Source organism: Periophthalmus magnuspinnatus, chromosome 15 (assembly GCF_009829125.3).
Source record: "Periophthalmus magnuspinnatus isolate fPerMag1 chromosome 15, fPerMag1.2.pri, whole genome shotgun sequence".
NCBI classification, from domain to species: Eukaryota; Metazoa; Chordata; class Actinopteri; order Gobiiformes; family Gobiidae; genus Periophthalmus; species Periophthalmus magnuspinnatus.
In genome coordinates, this window is record NC_047140.1 from 25472771 (window position 1) to 25486617 (window position 13847).

The 13847-nt window shown below is 38.0% G+C and overlaps 1 protein-coding gene across 6 annotated transcripts in view; it reads right to left on the minus strand.

Moving 5' to 3' along the window:
• LOC117382218 (collagen alpha-1(XIX) chain) overlaps nucleotides 1–13847 on the minus strand; it is a 113803-nt gene that overhangs the window by 26857 nt on the left and 73099 nt on the right. For all 6 annotated transcript variants that reach the window (XM_055227234.1, XM_055227232.1, XM_055227231.1 and 3 more), the window contains 6 exons: nucleotides 11300–11353; nucleotides 11171–11215; nucleotides 7922–7954; nucleotides 1406–1444; nucleotides 902–946; nucleotides 429–464 (listed from right to left, as the gene is read on the minus strand). In XM_055227234.1, the coding sequence (XP_055083209.1) occupies nucleotides 429–464; nucleotides 902–946; nucleotides 1406–1444; nucleotides 7922–7954; nucleotides 11171–11215; nucleotides 11300–11353 (252 nt within the window). The remainder of the gene's footprint in view (nucleotides 1–428; nucleotides 465–901; nucleotides 947–1405; nucleotides 1445–7921; nucleotides 7955–11170; nucleotides 11216–11299; nucleotides 11354–13847) is intronic.

Genomic DNA, 13847 nt, shown 5'->3' on the forward strand with positions numbered 1-13847 from the left:
AGGATCTGCCACCTGCCTAAAGAAATGTTAACACTTTGCCTGGAAAGTTCCATAGTATGCCATTACATTTATTTATCTCCATGGAGACAATCAGATGATGCGTCCAAGTTTATTTACAGGTCAATTTGTGAAGAGGAGACACCGAGCTCACTGTAAGAATTAATGCCCCCTTTTTTCCCTTTTTATTAATGATACATGCAAGACAGATTACATTTAATGCCATACTGTGAAACATGCCAGGCAATGCAATCTCCATGGATACAAGCAGGTGGTGGACCTTCCATACAGAAACGTTTCTTAGTGCAACTTGTTCTCAGTTTTGTGAATTTATGTTGTGTGAATTTCAGTCACTACAATATCATGACATGTGTTGAATAGTAGAGAAGATACTGAGCTCAGTGAAAGTTACAGGACTTTTGACAGGTTACCTTGAAGCCTGGAGGTCCTTGGGCTCCCACCTCTCCCTGTTGAAATAAGAGAAATATGATAGACAACCGTCATTCTCTACTTCTTAAGGGTCTAGTGCTAAGCTGATCCTCCTGCCGACTGGCTTCAAGTTTTTACAAAAATTCCTCAAGGACTTTCATGAAGCTTCTACTCAATTTGAAGGTTAGAAACACTGAGATTTTCTTCCAAGTTAACTCCTGTGTTTTAGACGTGGAGTGAGATCAGAATTTCAGGAAAGTTTTACCTTTGCGATATTTTATTTTGTTGGTGTTGCTGTGTCGCTTGTGAACAGTTCAGCATGTGGGCTGCGCTTGTGTCTCCTTGTGTAATGTGCTTTTGCAGAAGTATTATTAGCAATAGGAAAAATGTTCAAACTAAGGTCAATCTTGTTGCCAATAATATAAATAGATAAATAAAAAGGACTTTCATTAACAAATGGTGGAACAGCACTTACCTGATCACCCTTTTCTCCTTTGAGGGCTGGCTCCTTCATGTCGTCCTTCAATAAATAAAACAAACAACAATTTAAAATCATAAAAATCATAATTAATTCAAATATAGTCCAAAGGTTGAGTTTTATTGGATTTATTTTTGTTCAGATATGATTGCAATTTCTTATTTGGTTTATAGGTGACTGTTACGAATAAGAAACCATCTTTTATGTTGTTTATGTTAGTGTATGACCTTGATAACCTTGGCAACAAAAATACTAACAAAACAAAAATGAAATGGCTTATATCTCTGTTCTCCAATGAGTTAGAATAACCGTAATTGCTGATTTAATATTTAACCAACCAATCAGTTCAATCTTTACCTATAGAGCCCTTTACAATGCTCAAGGTGGTTTCCAATAAAATCAACACAATAAAAAACATGCAAAAGATTAAACTATAAATTAAAACTTAATTACAGCTTGGCAACATGAAACCTGTTTAAATTGCGCTTCAAATTTACTCACTGTGCCGGACAGTAATCGTAATCCATGCGCTGTCATCACCTGCAACACACACAGAACTACATAACTATTTTGGTTAAGAAGATCTGCAGCACAAGATGGCACATCAAGGCACACTGTACCTGTCATTAAGAATAATGTTCATATTTTATAATTTGGCTCTAAACTAGATCTGATCCTTGAAAGTGAAGCCAACATTGTTAGCTGGATGCATTATGAAACTAAGTGCTCTGGAAACCCCGTGTAATCACGTGTCTATAATCATCAGAGCCTATTAAGTCTAAATGTCCTCCGGCTTTCGCTGTTGATGGTAAGCACATGTTTCACCCCTGTATGCAATTAGGCCCTTCTCAGTCCTGGGTGGTTTTTGCTTCATGATAAATGAGGAACAAGACAAGGAAATTGGACCAGAGGCATATTGAACAACTGGAGATGTCTAGTGCCTATTTGCAAGTCTATAAAACTGGTAACTTTCCACAAGATAATTAGACATTACATTGATTTTAATAACACACTATTAGACAGATTCTCATCATTTTGACGCTCTCGTGTGGCACTGTGCAAGCTACAAGTGACTAAAAGACAATTATTTTAAAAAGTCACTGTCAATTTCCAAACAAAAAGCATTCAAAAATGATTATAAGGCAAACAATTTAAGTCTTCCTCAATCTGTTAATTTCTCCACAGTTTTGAAAATGTGTTGTCATTTTCAGATTGCCAGATCAGAAGCGGTGCTGTCAAAAGCAAGTGGCCACTGAACCCTACTAGTGTAACGGTGAACACCTGCGCTGTGGACTGATCATAATGTTATGTCCTGTGTCAACACAAAACACAATGCCATTTAGAGACAACTAGAGCTGAAAATTACAGCAAGAGCCAGAGATATGAGAAGAATTGTTAATATTTCACTGCAGTGGGTTCAGTCAGCGGCCTTGTTTGCATGTAGACCAAAAACTGATTATAATCTGATGTCTGGACCGCTAACGTTACTTAACCCATCGATGCCCATGATCAAGTATTATTTTTTATGATAATCGTTTGTATCGTGTATTAAATCTGCCATAAGAGATTTTTGATCAATTGAATGTAAAAATACTCTCTATTTTGATTTGATGGTGACACATTTAGTTTTAATGACATTTTAACATTCTCTGTATAGGTTCTAGAGGACTTTGAAGGACTTAAATCCACAATGTGTCAAAATGTGTCACAATATGTCACAAATGCATTTACCATTACTAGAGAATTAAAGGTGATGTGTGCCAAACATATTTGTCATTACCTGAGACCCTTAAGATGGTGGGCACCAAAACTACATTTAAATGACTTTACTTTAGTTGAGAGAATTCTGGGCATCATCGTCTCCTCAAGGTGTAGCTTTTACATAAATATCTCTGGCCATGTGACAGTACACAGTAAACATGTGAGATCATACACATTTTATCTTAACCCTTTATTCTTTCAGAAAATTCATCTGGCTTTTACTTTTACCTTACTCCAAAACTTTGAGTGTAAAAGTATGAGTGCGCATGCAAGCACAGCCAGTGTCTTTACATCATGTTACATTTGGAAAAAAGAAAAAACAACGCCTACAACCACAGCCTAGTGTCAGCATTGCATTCTAGTGAATTTCGCATTTACAAAGACAAACAGATTACCGGTACATAAATTAAAAAAGACAAATATATTTTCAGTAGGTATAGGGGAAAAAAACAGTGCATGATATACAAGCCCAGGTCAACAGGGGTAACAGAGGTACAAAGAGGAGAGCATTAGAGTGCCAAGCTTTATCTGCTATAAAGCCTATAGGCGCAGACATAAAATGAAGAAACTGTATTTGTTTTTGTGTAAAATCTGCACTGAAAAAGTCTGTCTTGTTTATGTTCAGAAAATTAATACTGCAATATAACCATTTTGTATTTGTTTTTAATTAAACAGATGCTGAATTGATCAATATAAGGGAAAAGTGATTCATTTGTCATTTCGTCTAGCTCTAAATAGCATTTTTCTAACTATACTTTTATCTTCATAACACTTTTTTGATAAATGTGTCTTAGCCTTGGTCTTTCCTATGCTTTCTTGTATAAAACGTTCCACTCTCCCTTGTTGGCAGCTATAACTGTGCTGATATTATTATGTTTGCTTTAATGCAACTGGCCATAATCTTTTCTTGACATTAAGTATTTCCCTTTCCTTCCAAAACAACATTAACTGAAAAACTCGGTTGCAACTACCCCTGCGACAGCCTGATAACGTCTTATAGTGTGCCTCGATAAGGGATTCACAGCATTCTCTCTCCAATGTGGTAAAATGCGCACATAACCATTTACTCGGCATAGGTTGGCATAACAGATTTTAGGAGACTATTGTAAAATGCATTCTGCCAGCTATAAATGCAGTGACAGTCTTGGAGCTAAAGGGGCTATTTTGCAGTTTGGAAGGCATCAGACGGCACGATGGCCATGCACTGCTCCTCCCTGTCACTAATAAACACAAGAAGCTTTATGAAGGACGGGTAATGATGTGAGGCCTGGCTTCTGCTGTGTAAGGGAAATCGATGCCTAACTGCCAAAATTATCTGCCACAGGGAAAGCACAGACAGAGCCTGGCACTAAATATTTAAGCAGTCTCATCCATCAAAAGGCTAAATGTTTTGCTGGGGACTGTTAGCATGCATCTTCACTACACAGCATTGAGTGAATATGTAGATTATGATTTAGGGCTCCAATTAAGTTAGGGCACTGTGTATAAGTTGAAACAGAATGCTAGCCTCTGTTGCCCTGCTCTTTGCGTTCTTGATTTTTTATTTATTTTTTGCTTTAAACTAAAATGCACTTTTTCACACAGATTTCAGCAACTGTCATATTAAAGGCCCATATTATACTACTTCTGATCTATGTTATGTTTCCTCATCAAAAACAGACCTAGACTGTGTTTTGTTTCATTCACACATGTTTAATGCACAAATCCTGAATTTTTAAATTGAGTTCTTCTCTCAGATAGAAAACACTGTTTCACCTTGTGATGTCATGTGGTGATACAAGAAGTTCTTTTTAAACTCCGAACACCTTCACTTAAATCATTTGGACGATTTCAGCCCTGGAATTGCGAATCTCTACTGAACTAAAGGTAAAAGAAACTGTTAACATGAAAACTACCACGTCATGACATCACAAGGTGAGCTGTGGAGATGTAGACAGACTAATAATAATGGTGTTATGGCCCTAGGCCTTAAGTTCTTTTTGTTGTTTTTATTTGTCCATTATGTTTTGTCTGTGTGCCCCTGGGTCTTCTTCTTTCCCCATAATCATGGCTGTTGGATCCCTTGGCCATGATTGGAGGACAGTTTTCCAGCCTGGCTCACCTTCAGCCGCTCCGACCTTACTTAAGAAGATTCAGGACACCTGTTTGGGGCTGCTGGCCTGGTGTGGCCAGTATGCCAATTTGTGTGTGTCTCATTTGGTCAAGTCACTACAGGGGTAGTGGCTCTGTGTTTTGAGACACTTCGTTGTCAGTACTGACTCTGTTTGTTCATCAAGATTTTGTTACTTGCTGTGAAATTTGTGTTGTGGTTAACTTACCTTTGTTTTTGTTTAAACCCTTGCAAGGTACCCTTTGTTTCAGTATTTTTTGTCCCTTTTTGTTTAGTTTACCCTTACCTTCCCTGTTAATTAAATTACTTCTTACCTTACCACTTTCCATCTTGGTTTTCTTTTGTTCTTTCCCTGTCCCCACACGAGCTGGGTCATAACAAACACAACTCCAGGTATGTTTTTGAGGAGGTAATGACATTATAACAAGGCTTAAAGTTCACACATTAATTATGTGTAATATAGGTTCTGTAAAGTGGGAAAGCTAAACTCCACCCACAACCCTAGTCCAATCGAGCTATTAAATTGGGCAGTGCCTGAAGGACTACAGGGAAAATTAGAAGAAGCTTAGGGGAGGAGGAGCAGGGTCTGGATGTCAAACTCCGCCCACTGCAGAAAAGTGTCAGAATCAGAGACGTGATGATAAAATGTATTGACCAATAGACACACACTTACGACATACCACAAAGCTTCAAGTTAACTTTGCACTAATTTGAATTAAAGTTGCCCCAGAAATGGACTGTCAGTAGGCATTGCTATTAAAACATCATGTACACCAGTGGTCCCCAACCACCGGGCGCGGACCGATACCGGTCCGTGGATCAATTGGTACCGGGCCGGGCCGTCCAAGAAATAATTAATTATTTCTGTTGTATTTATTATCTGACTCTGAACAATCGTTTATTTTGAAAAATCTTTTATTTTGAAAAATGACCGGATTCTCTCGGTTACATTTCCGTCACTTGAGCGCCGACAACTTAACCACTTAGCGTTCCGACGGCCCGCCCGCGTTACACGTTACAACTTTACCACCTCGAATCACCACAGTGCTGACAGGAAAGCCGTTTTTACAGAGAAGTCAGAAATGTGAATCTGGACTTCACTTACCATTGAGCGCTCTGGTTCTGTCAAACATCAACATATTCACACAAAGTTGGTCTCATTCGTTCCGTAAAGGTCCAGAGAATATAATCCAGTCAAGAAATTATGTCCACAAAGGAAGTTAGAGCCTCCATGTCCAATCTGCTGCAGGAAAGTGAAATCTGTTGCGTCACTTCTCCGCGTAAAAACACGAGACTGGATATAAAGATCCGCGCGTAAAATTATGCGCGCGTATTGCGTAATTTTACGCAGCAGTTTTGCGTTTTAAACATGACGAAACGGACAAAACAAAGGAAGTACGCGACCGAGGACACTGTGGATGTTTGTACAAGTTAAACTAGACGCATCTCGGACCCGGAGCGGTTCGTTTAAACCGAGTGAAGATCTCATGGTGGACTCAGGAGCAGAGGACCTTATGTTTTGATGGACTGGATGCTGTTCCTGATCGGTAAGTGTGGTTTATTCTGCTATTAACTTAATTGTGGGTCAAATGTGCATCATGTGTAATCATTAGCATTAGCATTAGCCCCCCCCCCCGTCCGCGGTAAAATTTTCAAGCGTTGGCCGATCCGCGGTGATAAAAAGGTTGGAGACCACTGATGTACACAATAAGTTAAAACAAAAAAGGCAAAAATTACTCTTTGATGATGTATGTAGGTGAGGGTAGAGAATCCAAAGCCACTAATTTCCAGTACCAGAAGCGCTCCCGAGTACTGTTTTGTACTCAGTTTAAAATAAAACAAAAACATATTTAATGTTGTGTTTAATTACACTTTCGGCAATATTAACCTTTTTCAGAAATAACAAAACCCTATTGCATATAATGATCCCCAATTGATTGACATGTGTTCAACCATCTAATTAACTTGTCTGAATCCCAACCTGTCAGCCGTTTGAATAGGGCACTAACAAGAATTAGATTAGGACTGAAAGCCACTGAAGTGTTTCCAAGCTCACGTCTTTAAACCTTCAGAGTCTAAACAGGCAGCAGAGCAAAACCCATTAGACCCAAGTCATCCACACGTCAGCCGGCAAACTTCGTGACAGCTGTTTTTTTCATACCACTTTGTTTTATTTGAGGAAAAAGATTGGCCATCAGAGTTGCCCCTTTAAGAAGTAATTACCTCACCCCAGCAGATTTGAAAACTGATTTGCCACAGTGGGCTTTTTACTTTTTTTTATGTCTATGCAGTATGTAATCACTAACTCTCCTACTTCTTTTATTCTTGGTACTTTAAGATTTCACATGTGTAGCATAACAGGTGTACACACAACATACACAAAATACAAGGGCACCAAGTACATAAACACATAAGAATAATATGAAAGAAAAAATACAATAAAATGACTATTAAAAAAAAACAGTCTAACCATTCAGTTTGTCTTCTTTCAATTACATCACTTTGAATTTTCCCTACTTCTTGCCACTTTCAACACACTACAAGGGACTACCCCATAAGTCCGACTCATCGCTGTTATCAATCATTTCACAAAGAGAGTCTTTTTCCTTTGTTTTCAGCTCACCGTATTTCAAATTCAAATCTTTTGCTGTTTATGACTGAAGGATCACAACATCACAGACTAATGGCTGTACCAAATGGATTCATTTGAAGAGAGATAAGCCGGAAATCACAGCCCAGAAACTTCAAATGTTAGAATTTTCTGCATAATTTGTAACTTTGCAACAGAAAACAAAAAGCCTATTCAAATAACACCTTTGTAAGTTCAATTCGATGTACAGTAGGTATGTAAATTTACAAAGAATATCTGACAAAGTTTGGCATATTTTGACAAATCTTAGGAGTTGGCTGAGATGGAAATGACTTTGGAGATCAATTGTTGAGGTATAACAGATAAGGTAAACAGCGCAAATCTGCTCCAGTCTTTCAATTCATCACAGGGCTGTTGTGTCTAAAGACTTTAGTACAGAGCCGCTTGACAAACAGCATTATCATTCATTTGTTGTCTCTTATCACATTGTGCTGAGAGCCAATGACAGATCATTTTTAACAAACTCATTAAAAGTGAATGTGTACGTTGTACTTACAGGACCAGGAGGACCGGGTGGACCCACATCTCCCTAGAGGAAGACAGGAGACATGAATAGTTTGATAGGATATGAATTTACAAATAGCATTCAAGGAAAATAGATTGTCAATGTCAAGTTTTTGGTTTGGTTGAAGCATAACTAAACACTCAGACATGATATGGCTATTTGTCTAATGCAAAGCTAAGGAGCAAACAACTGGTGAGCAGAGTATTGGGGTTATTGAAAAATTGATTACCACATACCAATCAATACTAAAACTTTTGAAGAAGTATTGAAGATACTCATTTCAACAAGAATCGATGCTAAAAAAAAATGCTACAAATAGGACAGGTTGGCCTTTGCTGAATGGTTTTAGTTTAGTCTTCTATCAGAGCTAGTGCAAGACCACACGGTAACATTAAAGAAACTACAATTCCAAATGATGTTGTCTGAAAATTATGTGTTTTTAAATCATCAATCGTATATCAAAACTGTATCAACAGGGTTTCTTGAAGACAACACGTCATAATGGCAGCGTGGAGATGCTCGGATCGAAGTTTGCTAGTCTTTTGTTCACCCTTGTAAAATCATACACTTATCACTCATAACAGCATAATGACTAGAAAATCTTCAGCTTTCAGACTCAACACTTAAAAACCAAAATCAAACAATTCACAGCTTTTTTTTCTTACAAGACCTCAGATATTTGCTGAAGTTTGCTTTCAACACATCACAACAGAGGACAATAATAAGACCAGACTTGTGTGAAACAACAATCTAGCCCGGGCTATATGACACAAACCATGAGATGAGTGGGATGAAAAGCACAAATAGAGAGCGTTCATGTGCAGCGTGCGTTAAGTTGCAGCACATAATTGGTTTGTGCATACACTTATTCGCTTTATAACCCCTTATAATGGATATAGTGGGGGCTCCGGGGAACTTTGGAAGGCTCTTAATTGTGATGCATTGCGTTTTGGAACATTCACGTTCCCATTCATAATTTACAAGGCATATTTCCATTCTTCTATCATGGCGTGTAGCAGTAGTGTGTAGTCTGTAACAATAGTGGAACAATAATGTCACTTATCTTAATAATGTTTTATGGGTGCATATTTGGCACCACATGGGGGCATAACAGCAGACAGTTAAAAAGTGTTACAGTGCTTCTGCCATGTATTATTCACTAGAAAAAAGTTAAGTGTGGAAAAGGAAAGAGAGAGAGGTTAGAATATGTTCTTTCTTACTATATGCCAGAGATTATTAAATCAGACCTATTATGCTTGAGTCTGCTATAAAGTTGTAATCTATGACACTCGTTAAGTTATAATTTGCATATTTAAAATCGCAGTATTCTTCTAACATGACTTAATAAAAGAAACAAGTCCACGGAGTTCCGCATTAGAAAACTGCGGTGCCCAAGACGAAGTGATGTAGCTGTAAATGTCATCACAACAAAGAGTCGGCACTTCTGATGGATAGCTGCAGATCACGCGAGCAAGCAGCGGATTTTGTTTTCATTTGTACCAAAAAAGACTACGCAGTGCTGCCAAATCCTGCGCATATCACAGATTAAGAAAATAAAATTAAAAAAATACAGTAAGTAGTGGGCGTATGCCAGTGATGGTGAAATAAGAGATTAATTAAAGATTGCTCAAACATGCGAAGTCAGTTTTGCGTAATAGTTTGGAGGTTATAATATAATCATCAGAACTAAAAAATAATAACCATGGTCATTTTAGTAGTAAAGTTAGGACAATTTAATATGATCTACACTGAAAAAGTAAACCTAACCTCCTCATTAAGGGGAAATAGGGTTTGCAGCAGCAGTACACAACACATACAGAACATACACACAACAATACCATGCCATACAATAATAGTAATAAACAGGTAGCAAAGTAATAATAGTTTATGTGATATTAGTTTATCAATCAAAAGTGCAGTTTCATAATGCCCGTAGCATAGTAGTAGAGTGGTACTATATTGGACGATATGAATGAAAGTGAATAAAGGTTTGGTCCTGGTGTAAAAACTGTGATGTTTTGTTTCACAGTTATCATGACACACACACAAAAAAAAAAAAAAACCACATGTTGTGACTTTCCTCCTATATGACAATGTCTACAATGTGGCAAATCCTTCATGAATGAAAAAATAAAACATTTATTACAAGTAAAAACACACTTTTTCATAACACCCACACTACTCTGTTTGTGTTGGTAATTTTTTTAGGGTTATTCTGTGTCCTTAAAAAACATCTGAGAGTTGTTTTAAATACTTAGAGAAAGAAAGAATCTTTAATAACTCAAACCAATTTATGAAAAAGGATGATTAAAATCTACAACACAAGTTCTTTTTATGGCAGCTTCTTTTAACACAGAATTACTATCTCTGCCACTTGAATCCTGTCGAAGTCAAGATTTTAGTCCTTTAAAATCTTACCAGCATTAAGATAGAAATTAGGATATATTTTCTTTCACAAATTACTACACTGTAAGCACTTAAACAGACAGAAAAATTCTGAGCGAAAGTGATCTAGAATTTGATTAGATTGTCCTAATTTCAGATGGAGATGGACCTATATAAATCTATGGAAGAATTTCTGTTTTTAACTAAATATCCAAGGAGAAAATCCACAAATGTTTAAACTTTTTTTTTTTTTATTTGCTAAGGACTGGCTCCAAAAACTTATGGCTTCAAGTTCATTCAACTGGCAAACATGTCTTTGGTGTGGAATATTGGCACCACTTTTTGAAGCTATTGTGAAAAAAAATCCTTTGAGTTTTTTTGTTTTGTTTATATGACAGAGAAGACACACCAGTTGTTTTTTGTTTTCTGTGGAGAGGCCTGGTAATTACAGAAATAGGTCAACAAATCTGCAATCTGCTGGTTTATGGTTAATATCTTTGTAATTACAAGGCCTATTCACATGAAGCCAAAACAGTGAAAGTTCAATGCTTTGTCAGTTTAAATAAACAACAGTGAAATATTTTTTTTTCACATTAGCTTCAGAAAGTGTTTCTGATTCTTGTTTTTCACTGCTTCCCAGTTCAGTTCCTGTAATGCTTCCAGCAGCTTTCAAGAATGGTCAAAACTGGGAAATAATACAGGTACCTAAAGGTCTGGCCTCTATATGCTGCCAATTACATAGCGCTTGAACTGTGTGAGCTCTATACCTCTGTGTGTGTTGTGCACTTACACCAGAGCAGCACACAGACAGAGGGGAAATCATGGCATGTGACACTTGACATTGATGTGACTTACTTTTTGTCCTTTCATCCCGGTGGCTCCGTCTGCTCCTGGCTGACCCTGTGGGGAGGAGCGGCAGGCCCTGGTTAATGACTGTGTGGGACAATGGCACAGTGTAAAATGTCACCGCTGGAAAATACGCACCGCTTCCCCCGGCTCTCCCTTCTCTCCTGGGACTCCGGAATCGCCCTTTTCCCCCTGCAAATGGACAAACATATCAGTGAGTGACAACAAGGAGACATACCGCAGGATCACAGCAAGGATACTGGGAACCAAAAATAATCCACCAAAGTCCACCAGAAAACCAGGAAAATAACATGTAACACCTGTCACTAGTTCACCCGTGCTCCTTCCAACACATAAATACTTGTTTCTCACTTAAAGAATGCACAAATGGCAAAATTCCCAAACTATAGTAATTCTGTAAAAACTAAAGTTAAATCTATCAACTGGACAAAACGTTGTAGGAGTGAATTCTGACCAAGCCAAGCTCAAGGTCTGGAGATGTACTGCAGAGGCAAGGTCAAATGCAGAGGACAGTGTAGCCTACATTAACCTTTCACACACATATGTTGATAATTTGTTGACACGCAGCCTACTATAGCCCCTGCAACAGGTTTGATACTAGTCTTGTTCATGTAACATAAATGTGATCTTACTGTTAAGTATTTTCACTATTTTCTGCTATATAGGATCTACGCCAGCAACAGAGAACAAGCTGTAAAACATAATATGTAAATAAAGACAAGTTAAGAGCAATGTATACAAAGATATGCATTCCCACTGCTCTGAAAATGTTGTTAAAAATGCTGTAATTCAATTGTAGTTTCACCACAATGTACAGATTTAGAGTTATAGTCCAGCAGCCGCATTTCACTCAATGTAATGAAACAGCTGTAGGTGAATCACCAATTTTTTTCAATCCTGGTCTCAACATAAAAACATCATTAGTTGAGCGGTTCGATCCACTAATCCACAGGTTGGCGGTGTGATTCTAGCTCCCACAGATGAATACTGTCATTGTGTCCTTGGGCAAGACACTTAACCCACCTCGCCCCCAGTGTTTGTGTACACTGGTGTGTGAATGTGTGTGAATGTGTGACTGGTTCCTTGATGTAAATGGCTTTGAGTGCCTTGAAGATGGAAAAGGGCAATAAAAAATTTGACCAATCGATGCATTTACTTCAAACACATGTCTTTGGAAATAGCATGCATAGAACATAGAAATAAAAATGAATAATTTTTAAACCTATATAAAATATGACTTTACACTAAGACATGATCCTCAGCAGTGAAGATCCCAAGCCCCCAGCTGTTGCACTGCACCACTTTCACACTACAGTATTTCCTGGAGAATAATTCCTCCGTCGACCAAAAGATGGCACTTTATGACTGTGGGTGAGTTGTGCTCGGTGCTCAGAGAGAGACAGAGAGAGACAGAGACTGAGAGCGAGAAAGAGAGAGAGAGAGAAAGAAAGAGAGAGAGAGAGAGCCCTTCTGTCAGCTCTGTGGAGAAAACTATGTAAACAGCAGTGTAAAGCTGTGCAGTATCGCCAAATACACAGATTCACTGCATGTGTTTACCATTAGTTTTGGTATTGTTGAAAGAGGAAGGAGGCAGCATTTTAGAGTACTCCAGAAATAGAACAATTATAAAACAAACAATGGCTCAGCACACTGTGTATAGTTTTTAATGAGTGGTAGTAAGTTATTTTGGAAGAGCTTGTTTTAGTAAGACTGTAAGCTTCACACTCCTTGCTATTGCCATGTTCTTTTATGGTTCCAAAGGAGGACTAAAAGGGATTGTGTAGTGAATACTCAATGCATAAAATTAAACACATGTAAAATACAGCAATAAGCTCCAATAAAAGAGGCATGATAGGTCACAAATCAGCCAATCTAATTTACATAACAAACACATATTATAACTGTAATTTGTCACATTTTTCAATAACACTTTTCCACCTTCAAGGCTCAAAGTTCAAAGCTGGATCTGACCGCTCTACCAGTGATGTTGTTGTGATGTTGAGTGCAGGACTTGAACCACCAACCTTTGGATTAGTGGACAAATGCTCTACCAACTGAGCCGCTACCATTTTGTTTATTGTTACCTAAAACCAAGAGATGAATAAAGTAGAAAGAAGTATTATTTATTATATCAGCAGTGCCAAGTCGCTTTTCTACAGCAGTCTCAAGACTCATCAGATGTTGAAACCTAAAGGTGCACTATGTGACTTTTCCGGTAGGGCGTGTGCCGTCTGCTTGTCTCCATGGAGATGTTATTGCTTTGCTCGGTATGACAGTGAACTTGTCAACCTAGCATTTATTCTGTTACACATGTTTTTTTGCTAGACAAATACCCGGAAAAATATTTCTCACCTGTTCTTTTGTCTGGTGGCGTCACAAGCCTGTCTCCATGGAGATGGATAAGTCTACAGTGAAGAAACGATTGAGTCTAAACCATGCTAAACATCAGAAAAGAAACTGCACAAAACATCTAGACTCTTTATCCTCCCACACACAATGCTAACCTAGACATTTTAATTCAGTTCCATTCTCTGTATAATCAATTCAATGTCTTACTTGTCGACTACTGACATGTTTAATAAACCTGAGGCATCATGGGGGTTTTGTCCACATTTCCAGCTATTATGTGCGTAAGAACTGAAGGAACAAGTGGGCCGTTCATCAA